Source organism: Tachysurus fulvidraco, chromosome 23 (assembly GCF_022655615.1).
Source record: "Tachysurus fulvidraco isolate hzauxx_2018 chromosome 23, HZAU_PFXX_2.0, whole genome shotgun sequence".
In the NCBI taxonomy this organism is placed as follows: domain Eukaryota; kingdom Metazoa; phylum Chordata; class Actinopteri; order Siluriformes; family Bagridae; genus Tachysurus; species Tachysurus fulvidraco.
Window position 1 is genome coordinate 17,140,096 of NC_062540.1, and position 16,504 is coordinate 17,156,599.

Here is a 16,504-nt window from a genome sequence, read left to right on the forward strand (position 1 = left end):
AATTTTCATGTTCATGTCCAAGTTGCTCTGATCCCCCAGTCCAAATCTATACATTCCAGCATCTTGTGGCTTCAGCTTTCTGATCAATACTAAGAAGTGGTGGTCTGTGTTTGCATACAACACGATTCTTCCTTTTTGAGCTTTGTGGCATTTTGTGTCAACACGTATTATATCAGTGCAGTCTTTTTCATTCACTTTGCAGATATATTTACTATTGTCTTTGTTCCAGTTTATATCAAAGAACACAAGGACACTTCCACCTGAGTAACCAATCACATCAGAGCAGTCTACTGGACCTGTCAATCAAACCAAAATCACACTCATATCAGTAACGTCACTGAGCTTTTTAATTCTTTTAAAATCCAGAATAAATACATACAGTTACCAAAGATGAATATCTCACCTGAGATCAGGTAGAGGATGATGAGGAGGAGGATCTTCATCCTGGAAAAAAATTCAGCTTCACGTCAATTCTACTTCAATTCTGTTGAAATTTGTTCTATCACACTAAGATAAGTTCTACTGATTTTCACGTTTACTTTGCCCTTTATACTTTGTGTTTGCCATCTGCTTTTAGTATCTGTCATTTCCTGTTTTCACACAATGCTGATTTTAGAACAAGGAATTCACACTTAAAATTGTCTTGCAGAAAAGTGATACAGATCTGCATGAAATCATAAAATTCTTCCATAAATACTGTTTGCTTTGTTAAATTGATTTATTCACAATATTTTATTTCGTAATTGTTAATCTCTTGTAATGTAAGTTAATGTCCAGAACATTATAAACACAGGAAACAATTTATAAAAGAAACAAAATGCTTCACACTCTCAGTTAGTTTCTCTATTTGAGTGAAAGGTAAAATTCAATAATCACATGCAATAATTTTTATTTATTTTGATATTCTATAATATTCTTGTATCTGGGGATTTTTTTTATTATTTTGTTGTGTCTTTCTGTATTGTACTTATTTGCTTTGAAAACTTTTACACCACTGACTGGTAGGTTGCAGTTATAGATTTATTGAAATCTACTCATTGTCATTTGTATTATATTGAGCAAGTTGGTCAAAAGTACTTTCTGGTTTAGTATATCTTCTCTTCTCTTTCTCTTCTCCTCCCCTCTATTCTCTCCTCTCCTCTTTTCTGTTCTCTTCTCTTCTCCTCTATTCTTTCCTCCCTCCTATTCTCTTCTCTTCTCTTCTCTTCTCTTCTCTTCTCTTCTCTTCTCTTCTCTTCTCTTCTCTTCTCTTATATGTCAGTAACACAGACAGTGCCTTCATTTCTAGCTAATATTACATTAATTTTACATTAATGACAAAGATGATTTATGAGCATTTCTAATCTTGGAGATGAGGTTGGGGGATCTCTATGAGATGAAGAGGTTATGATACTGTATAAATACCTATAGAGGACTATTATTTTGACCTGTCGCTGCAATGTGCGACAATAGAAAAAAAAACGGGGGGGGGGGGGGGACGGGACACAGGCGACAGATTACACAGCTTTAAAACACAATCAGTCTGATTTTCACAACACTGCAGTTTTAAAGCTCAGTGACATCAGCAGCAATCAGATCATCCTCACATCCAAACACACACCCAACCTGCAGTCAAGCACTTCTCTCTGTTTATCATCACAGGGAGCTTAACGTGTTCCAGCACCTGGCAAAATGGGCTATCTGAAACTAATTGAGATTGAAAATTTCAAATCTTATAAAGGCCGACAAATAATCGGACCTTTCCGCAAATTCACAGCTATAATCGGACCAAACGGCTCGGGTAAGTGACAGGTTTTGTTATAGCTTACACAGATGAATACAGGTCTGATTAACGCAGACTCATTGCTCCATTCATTTAGCGCTTGTTTTTCTGTTTACAGATTGTTAGATCACAGCAGTGAGTCCTGTGCTATACATTATAAGCGCTAATAAACATCATGTTTCACCCATGAGACACGCCCCTCTCTATATAGACACAAAATCCCTAAATCGTTTTATTTATTCTACATAAGCAGAGAATGCAATATAAATATACAATAATAATTTAATATATACGTTTTCTCTATAATAATATAACATTTTCCTTATGGTATAATAGGAATGGGCAATATGCCTGGAGTCCTTTACTCTGCATTATTTGCAGCACAATTATCCTCTTTGTTGTTTAGGGAAATCCAACCTGATGGACGCCATCAGTTTTGTGCTGGCAGAAAAGACCAGTAACCTCCGTGTTAAAACCCTAAAAGACCTGATTCACGGTGCGCCGGTAGGAAAACCTGCAGCTAACCGTGCATGTGTCGGTATGGTGTACTGTGAGGATAACGGACATGAGCGCACATTCACGCGAGTTATAATCGGTACAGTGAATGTCTTGTTTGTTTGTTGTTTTTTTTTTAAATATATATAAATACTTTATAAAATCATTTTACGCATGTGGTAGCCTAGTGGTTAAGGTGTGGGTTACCAATCAGAAGGTTGTGAGTTCAATCCCAGATCCACTAAGCTGCCACTGTTGGGCCCCTAAGCAAGGCCCTTAACCCTCAGTTGTATAAAAATGACATAATGTAAGTTGCTCTGGATATAAGGGCATCTACCAAATGCTGGAACTGTAAATTATGTCAGTGTTTTAGATGCACTGATGTGTTTTAGGTGCCTCATCTGAATATCGGATTGACAACAAGGTGGTAGGACTCTCAGAGTACAGTGAGGAATTGGAGAAACTGGGAATCCTCATCAAGGCCAGGAACTTCCTAGTATTTCAGGTACGAAAGATTTTAGTAGCAATGTTATTCAATGCTTTATTAGGATACAAGCATTCAAAGAGGAGATGTTAGCTCCATGTGGTGTTTGAGGACAACCTTCTAATCAATAAACAATTGTCTGACTCTATATGACTGGAGAAATTATATTACTCATAATAACACTCTCTGGTGTTTATAACAGTTTATAATCACACCCTCCAGCATCACCCAGATGAGATTTCCTTCCATTTTGTTTATTTACCTATTCCCACCCACTAGCTACCTCCCATTGAAACATGTTAAGCCAGCCAATCCATTTTTACAGCCTACTGCTCACAGTATTCTGTTTCTACACTGTTTCTTCTCACAGGGTGCTGTGGAATCCATAGCTATGAAAAATCCCAAAGAGAGAACGGCTCTGTTTGAGGAGATCTCCCGCTCTGGGGAACTAGCTCAGGAGTATGATCGCAGGAAGAAAGAGATGGTAAAGGCTGAAGAGGACACCCAGTTCAATTACCACCGTAAGAAGAACATTGCGGCTGAACGCAAAGAGGCCAAGCAAGAGAAAGAGGAGGTCTGCTGATAACTGAATAGCACATCAGATTATCTAAAGCTTATTTGAACATCCAGTTGTGTTTGCTTCTTCACATTCTATGTGCTTATCACCTATTAAACCTTTAACTTTAAAACAAAATCTGTCCGTCTCTCCTCATCCCCAGGCTGAGCGTTACCAGAGGCTGAAAGACGAGGTTGTTAGAGCTAATGTGCAGTTACAGCTTTTCAAACTGTACCACAATGAGTCTGAAATTGAGAAGCTCAACCGAGAGCTGTCCCAGCGTAACCGGGAGATCGAGAAAGATAGAAAGAAGATGGATCATATAGATGAGGAGCTTAAAGACAAGAAGAAAGAATTGGGGAGAATGATGAGAGAGCAGCAGAATGTGGAGAAAGAGATAAAGTGTGTCACAAAGAACTTTCTCATTAATTAATCCTTCAAAATCCAACAGCTGTGTGTTAGTGCTCTGAGATAAAATAGATTCAAATAAACATTAGAATAAAATACTGTACAGTACATTAAATTATTTCTTTAATGTCTTTAACAAAGTTCGCTCTCCTGAATATTCTGTCCGTCTAAAACCACTGTCTGCTTCCTACAGAGAGAAAGATGCCGAGTTAAACCAGAAACGGCCTCAATACATCAAGGCCAAGGAGAACACCTCACACAAGATAAAGAAGCTGGAGGCAGCACGAAAGTCTTTGCAGAATGCTCAGAAGATGTACAAGAAGCGTAAAGCAGACATGGAGGAGCTGGACCGAGAACAGGGAGCTGTGGAGATGGCCAGGCAGGAGTTTGAAGAGCGCATGGAAGAGGAGGCTCAGAGTCAAGGCCAGGACCTCACTCTGGAGGAGAACCAGGTCAGATCAGTTTCAGGTCCATTTTCTTCACAATACTCTCTCTGCATGTGATGTACACTCTTAGATATTTTAAACATCATTTTAAACACTGTTCTGGTTCAAGCCCAAAAGATTTCTTCTCTTTTATAAATGGTTCCAAGTGGAGTACGAGTTCTACTAATAATTACCACACACTAACCTAAGGTAAATACATATATTTAAGTCTTTTATAGATTTTATAAATTCTTCCAAATACATAATGCTTGTACACTCTTTTAAAAGGCTAACATGTTTTATTAAAAAGAGAAAAATTACCAATAATTTTGAGTTTCATACACTAACCTAGTTTATACATACACACTCTTACAAAAAAGGTTCTTCAAGTGTTGTTAGGCGGTTCATTGGGTAATTAACGGATCCTTGCATTAGCACTTTTATGTTGAACAATTGAGTCATAGCCATGTACACAAAGACCCTTTACCAAAGTTTTCTCGAAATCTGAACAGTGACAATATCAACAGTACACATTATTTATTATTGTTCAGAGTTAATGGAAAGACACCACTCCAGAGGGAAGAGACTGAAATATAATGTGTTCTGGTTAAAAAAGGTCATAGCATGATTTTAGGATATACAGTTTTTCCATCACATTTATTAACGTTGTTTTTTTGTTTGTTTGGTTTTTTTTTTACTACAAAATGGCCCACAGGTAAAGCAGTACCACAGACTGAAGGAGGAGGCGAGTAAGCGAGCAGCCACTCTGGCCCAAGAGCTGGAAAAGTTCAACCGGGATCAGAAAGCTGATCAGGACCGACTGGATCTGGAGGAGAGGAAGAAAGTGGAGACTGAGGTAGATGCACGTTAATGACATTAATCAATAAATGCACATACTATGTTAGAATTATGTCATAGTAAATCTAACGTAGCTTTTCTTCTATTATGGGCTATTTACATTTGCCATTAAAGTCCTATTACACAGGATGGGATATATACAGTACTGTATAACAATTATATATTTATATCTAGCACATATAGATTTGGTGACATTTTATTCGGTCTTATTGTCTTCTATCTACTGGTTATTCACTTAAATAATATAACCTGTACTGTACAGTTCATATGACAGAATGTTTTTCATTGGCATCATTTCTTAATCGATCCAATTTATACACATTATGTTCCCCTTTGTTGACTTTAGGCAAGTCAACAAGTCAACATTTTTCTGATAAATATTCAAGACATCATTCTCTTCTCAGCAAGGTATCATCTTTTGTTTACACATGAGTTCATCTGACAATTTGGAAATCCTAGATGTTTCTGCATTATTTCTCCTCAGACTGAGTTCATCTGACAATTTGGAAATCCTAGATGTTTCTGCATTATTTCTCCTCAGACTGTGACTATGGCATGTGCTCACACTGAAGCCTTTCTAAATTTAAAGAGCAATTAAGTGAGAATGAGAAGGGTGGAGTGGAGATTAGTTATACACACTGATATTGTTAAATTATGTTACGGTTGTGCACTGTAGGCCAAAATTAAGCAGAAAATCAGAGAGATTGAAGAAAACCAGAAGCGTATTGAGAAGCTGGAAGATTATATTGCAACCAGCAGGTATAACTATAACTTTTTGTTTTACCTTGATTTATTTTATTTATTACTTGGTCTCTCAGTAATAAATCTCAGCTTGGCAATTTTTAAAAATGTTTATTTTTTATTTTTGAATACTTATTCCAGTATTTCAAAATTAATAATTCATTTATTTCTCACCAGGCAGTCGTTAGATGAACAAAGGAGGATGGAAGAGGAACTGACTGAGGAAGTGGAGCTCGCCAAAAGAAGGATTGATGAAATAAACATGGAATTAAACCAGGCAAACACTCACAACAACAACAACAACAACAACAACAACAACAGCAGCAATAATAATAATAGTAATAATAATTGTGTCTCGTCATCCAGGTGATGGAGCAACTTGGGGATGCGAGAATCGACAGGCAGGAAAATAGCCGTCAACAGCGAAAAGCTGAGATCATGGAGAGCATCAAAAGGTTGTACCCAGGCTCTGTAGTGAGTGAAATATTATTATTTTTAGTCTACTTGTTTTAAATCTGTTTTAAAATCTATTACAGCATTGAAGTCTTGATTCTGAATGGTCAGATGGTGTTATTTGTTTACATTTCAGCAGCTCTAGTAATAGTTCCACTATACAGTAAGTCATAAGTTTATGCCAATGTACTCAATAATTTCTTAACTAAGCAATATCACCCATGTAAAGGTGCTGTGCAAATGAATATCTGAAAGGCTGTGATTCAGCTGTAAGCATGAGGCTGGAAACTGACATTTCAGACACAATATGGCAAATATTTTGTCTAGTTTTGCTCTGATAACCTAAATAGCTCCCAAAAAAGCTGGAGACAGACTGACTGACAGCCCATTGTAAATGTAGTAAAGCTTTCACTGTTATGAACTATAGTTAGAATTAGAACATAATGTAGCGAACAGAGACAAGCAGAGCAATAGATACCGTGAAAGGTCTTATACTAAATATCAGCATTCATGAAATTAGTGGAAGAGAACAAACTGTTATATAATTTGTTCATGTATACATCTGTAGTAACAGAGGTTTGTACCCTACACTTACCTAGTAATGCCATGTTGTCATTGATTTTCTTGTAACAACAAATATTTTATTTCTTACTTTATGTCTTTATCTACTCAGTATGGCAGACTTATTGACCTGTGCCAGCCCACGCAAAAGAAATATCAGATTGCTGTGACAAAGGTTCTGGGAAAGAACATGGATGCCATCATTGTGGACTCAGAGAAGACAGGTAGAGACTGCATACAGTACATCAAAGAGCAAAGAGGAGAACCAGAGACTTTTCTGCCCCTGGACTACCTTGAGGTACAGCCTGGAGTAGAAACTGAACATCAATTACTTTTCCGTCATTTTTCATTCCTAATTGGTTTCCCTTGATGTCCTCCTTGAAGGTAAAACCCACTGATGAAAAACTGAGGGAGCTACGAGGAGCCAAACTGGTGATTGACGTGATACGTTATGAGCCACCTCACATTAAGAAAGCTTTGCAATACGCCTGTGGAAATGCTCTTGTGTGTGAGAATGTCGAAGATGCACGCAGGATCGCGTTTGGAGGGCCTTATAGGCATAAGGTGAAGGAAATCAGCAAAATGTGTATAGCACAATTACAAAAGAACAGGTTTTCTGTATATATACAGTATTCAGTAGTCAATATTAACCAGTTTGGCTGGGTTTCTCAAGACTGTAGCCTTGGATGGCACTCTTTTCCAAAAGTCTGGGGTGATCTCTGGAGGAGCAAGTGACCTCAAAGCCAAGGCTCGACGCTGGGATGAAAAAGCTGTGGACAAACTCAAAGACAAAAAAGAAAAGCTAACCGAAGAACTCAAGGTTTATCAAGTTTTAATACAGAAATCAGGATTAATCTGAAAATAGTATAAATAGTATGCTGTTTGTGTTTTAAGTTTACAGTATGTTACTCATCTCCATAAATTCTCTCTTTTCAGGAGCAAATGAAGGCAAAGAGGAAGGAAGCAGAGCTGAGGCAGGTGCAGTCTCAGGCCCATGGCTTACAAATGAGACTGAAGTACTCTCAGAGTGACCTAGAACAGACCAAAACACGTCACCTTTCCCTCAATATGCAGGTACTCTGAACTAAATGTGGTGTTGTTTGGTAAAATGGTCTAAAAGGCCATTAAGCTGTTGTTAAATGACTCTGCTTGTAGGAGAAATCAAAGCTAGAGAGTGAACTGGCAAATTTTGGACCCCGAATCAATGATATCAGGAGAATCATCCAATCACGCGAACGAGACATCACACAGCTGAGAGACCGCATGAACCTGGTATGGACATGGATTGAATGCTATCCAACTACACCATTCAGTATGGGAGGTATTCAGAGTTAATGTCGAGATTGTAGACATTGGCCATTAACTACAAGCACTGCTGTTCAAACGGAAGAGAAGCCTTGAGAAGATTTAGAAGAATTTGGAAGCCTTGAAAGTGCCAGAAGTCAAAAGTAGCATGATAGCTGCAATGATATGGGCTGTAATTACACTCAAACAAACTTAGGGATGCCATATAAGGCCGATATAAACAGATAAATAATTAATTATTAATAGTGTTAGTCATTATAAGAAACCTACTTCATACAGCCCTATTTTGAAGAGAGTTTTTGGTTCAGTTTTAGCAAACACCAAACACTGATTGAAACAGCTTTGTGGCCCATCTCTGAATACCAGTACATCTCTAACTCTGAATTCAGACCCATAACTGTCAGTTGAATTAGTAACGATACTGCCTTCTAGGTGGAGGATGAGGTATTTGTGGAATTCTGCAAAGAAATTGGAGTGAGAAATATTCGAGAGTTTGAAGAGGAGAAAGTTAAAAGACAGAATGAGATTGCCAAAAAACGGTGAGTACTTGTAACATTTGGACTTAACTGCACATCAATTGCCTGCTCATTTCACCTTAATCGTATTACAGACTTGAATTCGAGACCCAAAAGACCCGCTTAGGCATTCAGCTGGACTATGAGAAGAACCAACTGAAGGAGGACCAGGAGAAAGTCATGATGTGGGAGCAGACTGTGAAGAAGGATGAGAGTGAGATCGAAAGACTTAAGAAGGTATACGGCAAAGGAAATCATTTTAGTTCCATGATCCTTGGATTGATCCTGAGCTTGGGTTACTGTCCATGCAACATTTTGCATGTTCTCCTCATGGGTTCTCAGGATCCTCCTACCTCCTAAAACATGCTAGTAGATCAATTGGCTATGCTAAATTGCCCCAGGTGTGAATGTGTGTGTGCAGTGTGTCCTGCAATGGATTGTTGTCCAATCCAGTGTGTGTTCCTGGCTCTTAGCTAGTATTTCCTGGATTGGCTCTAGATTCAGCATGACCCTGATCAGGATAAAGCAGTTCCTGTTGATGATGAAGATAAGCATGATGATGATGATATTTCTTAGAAACTTTTCACCTCAATTTGTCCCTCAGGAAGAGCACAGACAAATGAAGATCATTGATGAGACCATGGCTCAGTTGCAGGACCTCAAAAACCAGCACCTAACTAAAAAAGGCGAAGTCAATGACAAAAACCGAGAGATGGAGGACATCCGCAAGAAACTAGGATCTGCCAACAAGTGAGAAAATATATATTACCATCAATACCATCAAAATGTTGCCGTTTTACCCAAAGCAATATCTAATTTGTTAAGAGTGTGATCCAAGTATAGAGCTGGTAAGTTGTGTTGGGATTTATCATCTCTGACCTTTGTGATTACATGATGCTTCTAGAGAGCTCACTCAGCTCCAGAAAGAGGTGACAGCTATTGAGACAAAGCTGGAGCAGAAGCGGAGTGACAGGCACAATCTTCTGCAGGCCTGTAAGATGCAGGACATCAAACTGCCCCTCAAATCAGGAACCATGGATGACATCAGCCGAGAAGAGGTAGAGTGCTAATTAAAAACTAAACTCTTTAATCCCACTGCAGTTTATAAAACAATTTTTGTACTTTGGATAGTTAAGGTAACTTCTTAAAATGTTTCGGCTTGGAAACACATCTAACAGGAAAACCCTTTGCTGTAAGTTTCTCTGAGGTTCTTCAAGAGGTCCATTAAAGATATCTGTAACCCGACAGCCAAGAACACTTTCACCCTAAGAGTTGTTCTTTTCTTTTCATGAAGCTTTGGCTTATTGTTGCCTTGTGCAGGGAAGTTCCCAAGTTGATGAGTCCATCAGCAGCCACAAAACCTCCAGTTCTGTGCATGCCAAGGAGGCCCTCATAGAAATTGACTACAACAACTTGCATGAAGACCTCAAAGTATTTCACAAGCTTACACTAAAAATTCCAAATCAATCTTAATGCAATTTCTATAACACAGACTCTATTATTATTATACATCAAAACCACATATACGTTAACTGTTTTCTGAACAGGATGCTTTGTCTGAGGAAGAGATCAAGATTGAGATGAATACTTTGCAGCAGAGGCTGAACGAGCAGCAGAGCATCCTCCAGCGCATCAGTGCTCCCAACATGAAGGCCATGGAGAAGCTGGAGAGCGTCAGGGACAAGTTCCAGGAAACCAGTGACGGTATGCCACAGAATTTAGGAAGCTATGGCTAGCTTTATAATTTTTTTGACTAAAGATCACTAGGACATTTTAATTCTTTGCTAATTCACCAGAATAGTTCTTAAAGCATCTGTGCCTCAGAGGCAGAACGGAATTGATTGGTTAATAATCTGTGGTCAGACCTCAGAGACAGCAAACCATTGTGGTATTAAACAGCTGACACTCATATTGTCATGTTTTCCCAGCAGAATATTAAGGCTATTAGCAAGCTGGATATCCCAAATGTTCCTAGCTGTCATTAACTAGCCAACTCTGATTAACTTGCCTAATAGCTAAGAAGCCAATGTTAGCAGTTAAAAGGTTGACATACCTTTGTGAATATTAGATTTCATAGAAATACAGATTTTATACAAGCTTTTATACAATACTACTTTTAGCTGATGCATAATCTACCTAGCAACAGAATGCGTCCTGATTGGTAGAGTTTCAACCAATAATTTTAAAGAAAACAGCTGGTCCAAATACTTCTACTGAAGATGCAGTCTGTTTGCTAGCAGTAATTACAGCACATATTGAAATCAAAAACGGTTATCTTGTTAGACAGATGACTAGTTAATTAATGATAGTTAGCACATGTAATTTACAGTTGGTGTTTTAGTAGTGGAAAAAAGTCAAGTGGACAGAACTGTGTGCTCTTATATTGGCTGTCTCCTCAATTTCCAAGCCACATCTCTAACATCAGTAATAAACCACTAATAGCCATAAAATGTTTCTAGTTAGCTAATTAACTAATCAAATCAAATCAAATTTTATTTGTCACATACACATACATACAGGGTATGACATGCAGTGAAATACTTTTTGCATCTGTCGTATTTAAGCATAAAAGAAATGCAATTAGGGATAAAAACCAAAACCAAAAAGAGATAGGTAAATAAAAAGTATAAACTATATAAAAATATATCTATATATATAATTAATTAGCTTATTAATCATGACATCACAATCATCATTATATTATATATTTAGATGGTTTACTGTCTGAAAAAGTGAAGAATCATTCAATTTTTCTAACACTAACTCACATTTTTCTCACATTTCCATTGACCACTATATATCTAGTTTTGGGCTGCTGTAATTTGCCATTTCAGACAGTAGATGGCGATATTCCGCTTTTTTCTTTATGTTATATTTGGATTATATTCCTTTTGGGATTGTCAATATTTCAAAATAGAGTTCAGTGCAGGCTAAAGAACAATCTTCTGTTGTGTATGTGTTACAATTCAGAGGTGTTTATTTGGTCTTTGGCTTTGCCTTATTTGTTTCTAAAAGAGCTGAACTCAAAGCTCCTTCAAAGTTTAAACTAATTCACCACAGAGTGCCTCTTCCATCTTAATATATCCATCAGCTTCGGTGGGATGTAAAATGTAAAGATTATCCCTCACTGTAAATCTTAATTTTTTAGTGCAATTCAAATCACAACATTTCAGACATAATGATACGAATAATTTTATATATATATATATATTAATTTTAAACCCAGTCTAACCTCTTCAATATTGTTTCCTGCAATAGCCAGTAGCTAAGATTCAGTATAAGAGAGACTTCAACCACTAATGAATTTTCATTTTCTTCCAAGGTAAAATGAAAATGCATGCCCTCCAAACAACAATCTCAGATGTGGCTGTACTTTTTCCCCCAGAGTTTGAAGCAGCACGAAAAAGAGCTAAGAAGGCCAAGCAGGCATTTGAACAGATTAAGAAGGAGAGATTTGACAGATTTAACACCTGCTTCGAGTCTGTCGCCACCAATATTGATGAAATCTACAAGGCCCTCTCTCGTAACAGCAGTGCACAGGTCTGGATGAAAAACTTTTTATGATCACCCAACATTTTAAAAGACCTGTTAACTCAAATCTGCCTAATGATAATAATTGATTTATTTCAGGTTTTATATTAATTAGATAGATAGTTACTGTGGTTATCTGGAGAGATAAAGAGAAAGAGAGAAAGAGAGCGAGAGAGACAAAGAGAGACAAAGACAGATAGAGAGAGTGAGAGAGAGAGAGAGAGAGAGAGAGAGAGAGAGAGAGGAGAGAGAGAGAGAGATACTTTACGTTCTGCCAAATGTAGTTTAAAATTGTTTTAATTGTTAAGTTGCTGTTATAAATATAAATCATTTTATTTGTTCCATCGCAGGCATTCCTAGGCCCAGAGAACCCCGAGGAACCATACTTGGATGGAATCAATTACAACTGCGTGGCTCCTGGAAAGAGATTCAGGCCGATGGACAACCTGTCTGGAGGTGAGAAGACGGTGGCAGCCCTCGCTCTGCTTTTTGCCATTCACAGGTAATATATCATATAAAATACAGAAACTCAATTCCCTCTAATTAACAGTAGTGTATCCTGTCTTTTGGTATTATACTTGAGAAAGATTCATCAGCCTCAAGAATTATTGGCACCCTTCATAAAAATGAACCCCACTATTAATAATACGCTATAATTCAATCATTCAATAACATTTTTATTCAAACCATTCCACTTAACTTTAATAAACAAATCTTCGAATTACCTATTCCAAAATTGTAAACTTTTATTAATTATTATTATTATTATAAACTTAAAAAAATATTCTGTTTCTATACTTCTGTAAAGCTCCTTTAAGTCAATGTGAATTGTCAAAATCGTTATACAAATAAATTAAATTGAACTGAATTTAATTAACACCCTTCAGCAGAATTATATTTCATGTGGATTTTAAAAAATGGATACATCTTGATTCGTCAAAAAGTCCTCAATAAACTTGTGTAATTCTCATAGACATTTACAGCATATACAGCATACAATCTTCTGATGGGTAATCCAACACCTTAATTACTAGGCTACCACATGCCCAATGGCTACCCATCCCCACATAGAAGAATGAAAGGTCTGTCGCAAGTCATGCAAATATTTATTGTAATTTCATCCTGTAAATAATCGCTTGTATAAATTGGAACAAAAAGTCTTTTCTCCAGGAGCATGGCACATAAGGGAACATAAGGTGTTTGACTAGCCCAGGTGAATGTTGGGAAGCAGCTGGTATAGTACCTTGGCTCAGGACTGACTTAAGGAAGAAAGTGTTGCACAGTCAGTGGTGGCTTGGATGCTTTCGTACCTTCTACCATATCGCAGGTGGAGTCTATCAGAGAGGTGAAAGGGGTCAGAAATGCCTGCAGCTTCAAGGATTCCGAGGTTGTTTGAGGTGGTGAATGGCTGGTAGAGAGACTCCACTGATCTTTTGAACTGTTCTCACTACTATCTACTCTATGGTCTCATGGTCAGAGGCTTAGAATTTCCTGTTCCACATGGTGAGACAGCCAATCTCTCTGTTGTGAAGATTTGAAGGGAGGCTGGTTTTCTTCAGGTTTTATCAACATTAAGAGATCAGTTGTTGACTCTACACCATTCTTCCCCATCTCCTTTCTCTATGATGACTCATTGTTGCTCATGAGTCAACTGTAGTGTCATCTCAAACTTGCTAATGTGATATGAAATGTATTTTGCAGCACAGTCATGTGGCAGCATGTGGACACAGTGTGGTGAGTACACAGCCCTGGGAAAGTGTGGGGTGCTGGAGGTGGTGTTGCTGATCCTGATAGACTGACAAAAGTCTCCTAGCTAAAAAAGATCCAGGATCCAAGTGGAAGAGCAGGATAGTCAAACCCATCAGGCTCAACTTATTTGTCTATGAGCATAATTGTACATTGTACAAAGAAAGATGGATTGTATATCATTCACTGATTCCTTTAACCTTAACCTTTTTTATCCAGTACATTCATTTTCATAAAGGGCGCCAAAATTTCTACAAGCCACTATATCTACTATGCCTGCGCTTTGTCATTTTCCCTGAAATTTTTATTCCAATGAGAATTTGCATTGTAGCTACAAGCCTGCTCCTTTTTTTGTCCTCGATGAGATCGATGCTGCTCTTGATAACACGAACATTGGCAAGGTGTGTACACGTTGTCTATGATTAGCTCATAATATTTATAAATTCACTGAAATGATATTTCTTTCTTTTTATTGCGTTTCCCTAGAAGAATTTTGTTGTTTATTCCCTGAAGGTGGCCAATTACATAAAAGACCAGTCACTCCAAAACTTCCAGGCAGTCGTCATTTCACTGAAAGAAGAGTTTTATACCAAAGCTGATTCTCTTATAGGAGTATACCCTGAGGTGTGTGTGTGTGTGTGTGTGTGTTTGTGCATGTGTGTGTGCACATGTGTGTGTGTCTTTGAACCAGTATACCATAAATACCATGAATAGGGATGTGATTGTTAGAAGAGAATCACCGACAACTTTCAGAATGAAACAAACATTTTATCCCAATTATACTGCTGTAATTTGCCAAACATTACAAATCTAATTGTGTAAATAAATGCCACGTTGTGAAATTCTGTGGTGTTAGATAACGGTGTTAACACTGTGTGCAGTAACACTAACATCTGATTTATTTCTCTGCAGCAAGGAGACTGTGTCATCAGCAAAGTGCTGACCTTTGACCTCTCCCAGTATCCAGACGCCAATCCAAATCCCAACGATTGAGTTTCCTCAGATTCTTTGGCAGAAATCACCCACAAACATAATTACTGGTGATGAATCATGAACCATGAATACACCAATAATGTGAGTTTAGTGCAGAGATGTGAACAGTGTTGTGATCTCACACCAGAAATCATTCTATTTCCGACCTCGATTACATGTTGTTAAAAGATGTGAATTCTCGCATACACTTATGTCAACACTAATCTCATAGATATGTAATGTTTATTCCGTGTTAACACAATATCCAGTGAATGTTAACGAAAGAATGAGCTGGTGCTGCTTTTGTGATCATAGGTGTTTCTCTGTAATATTTATTCACACTGCTGGCTCGTCAATCCTGTCATTCCCTGTGTCGTTTTATGATAATGCCTGAAGTGAAAGAGTAACAAAAACATGCACACACAGTAGAAGAGGTACTGTGTAACTATGTACATTGCATATCGTATCCAGTGTTAATGTAGCACATGTTAAATGCAAACTGAATAAAATTATAATATTGTCACTTTTCAGAGGACAAACATTAATTCAACCTACAGTTATTTGCACTTTTCTCATTATCATGGACGGGGTTGCATGAACAAAGATTAAGGACCTGGATTAAAACCAAATTTTAAACTGCTGAAAAAGAATTGGTTTGGTTTATCCATTAATCTAGTTTTAGCCTTAGAGCAAAAACATTCATTTTGAAGTTAATGAATTTGTTTTTAAGACTTAGATTTGCATTTACAGCATTTGGCAGATGCCCTTACCCAGAGCGACTTAAAAAAGTGCTTACCTGTAGGCCTCTATAGTTGAATACATTAACTACACTAGGTTCACTAGGTTACAGACGTAAGAGACCATGAGCCTAAAGCCTTTTTATTTAAATACATACATTTTTGTACTAGTTTTTACTGTATCCATCATGGGGAACAATCAGATCTTGTCTCTGCCCACAGTTTCCTACAAACCTCAAAGGGCATTATGGGTATTTTGTATTCAATTCAATTCAATTCAATTCAAGTGTATTGTTTCAAAGCAGCTTTACAGAACATAAGAAACATAATACAAAACGTTTTAGATGCTATACAAACATTAATATAATACAAAACTTCAAGATTAATATTAGACTTGTATTTAAATGTTTGTATTTATCCCTGATGAACAAGTCTAAGGGTGACTGTGGTGACTGTGGTTCCCTTAGATGGAAGAGGAAGAAACCGTGAAGAACCAGACTCAAAAGTGAACCTGATCCTCATTTGGGTGATACTGGAGGGTGTGATTATAAACACCAGAGAGTGTTATGAATAATTTCCTTTCTTCAGTCAGATACAGTCTGACAATTGTATATTGCTGAGAATGTTGTTGTTCTCGAAGACCACATGGAGCATCTTCTCTTTGAATGTCATGTTCATGACGCGATATCCATCTGGAGCTGGTACAATATCGCTATGCCTCAGGATCTTCACAGGGATGGCCTCTTCTCAATTAAGGTCCGAAATCTTCATGACACAGAGCAAAACTGGAGCTGATACAATCTCTGGATGCCTCGGGATGGGTAGAAAAAGAGAAGCAAGTGGAGAGGAATTAGCGTAGTTGCTGTTCATAATATTAGCAAGTACTGATAATGTGCATGTAGAGCACAGGATTATGGATAAGGGATTTATATAAATGTTCTCAATATTAAGCACT

The 16,504-nt window shown here is 37.5% G+C and overlaps 1 protein-coding gene across 7 annotated transcripts; it reads left to right on the forward strand.

Moving 5' to 3' along the window:
* The first annotated feature begins 1,483 nt into the window (after window positions 1-1,483).
* Window positions 1,484-15,340, forward strand: LOC113658139 (structural maintenance of chromosomes protein 1A-like). 7 transcript variants are annotated; one of them, XM_027170363.2, is made up of 26 exons: window positions 1,484-1,780; window positions 2,169-2,357; window positions 2,650-2,762; window positions 3,112-3,315; window positions 3,461-3,699; window positions 3,899-4,157; window positions 4,846-4,986; window positions 5,665-5,747; window positions 5,907-6,006; window positions 6,096-6,203; window positions 6,856-7,041; window positions 7,128-7,307; window positions 7,417-7,563; window positions 7,680-7,817; window positions 7,899-8,015; window positions 8,481-8,587; window positions 8,659-8,800; window positions 9,168-9,313; window positions 9,468-9,621; window positions 9,884-9,994; window positions 10,111-10,267; window positions 11,949-12,103; window positions 12,445-12,596; window positions 14,172-14,241; window positions 14,327-14,464; window positions 14,753-15,340. In XM_027170363.2, the coding sequence occupies exons 1-26, from the start codon at window positions 1,672-1,674 to the stop codon at window positions 14,831-14,833; spliced, it is 3,726 nt and encodes a 1,241-aa protein (XP_027026164.1). In that variant the 5' UTR covers window positions 1,484-1,671; the 3' UTR covers window positions 14,834-15,340. The 7 variants fall into 7 exon arrangements, 5 of the variants coding, with proteins under 5 accessions (XP_027026164.1, XP_027026165.1, XP_047662768.1 ...); XM_027170364.2 differs by having other exon boundaries at window positions 14,354-14,464; XR_007139206.1 differs by lacking the exon at window positions 14,753-15,340 and having other exon boundaries at window positions 13,796-14,241; window positions 14,354-14,432.
* The last annotated feature ends 1,164 nt before the right edge of the window (window positions 15,341-16,504 follow it).

Bases quoted from the DNA above. Each gene is read 5' to 3' on its own strand.
- LOC113658139 (XM_027170363.2), top strand. From the start codon at position 1,672: ATGGGCTATCTGAAACTAATTGAGATTGAAAATTTCAAATCTTATAAA. The intron at 8,801-9,167 runs GTATACGGCAAA...TTTGTCCCTCAG, and splicing joins AGATCGAAAGACTTAAGAAG to GAAGAGCACAGACAAATGAA. The intron at 10,268-11,948 runs GTATGCCACAGA...TTTTTCCCCCAG, and splicing joins GTTCCAGGAAACCAGTGACG to AGTTTGAAGCAGCACGAAAA.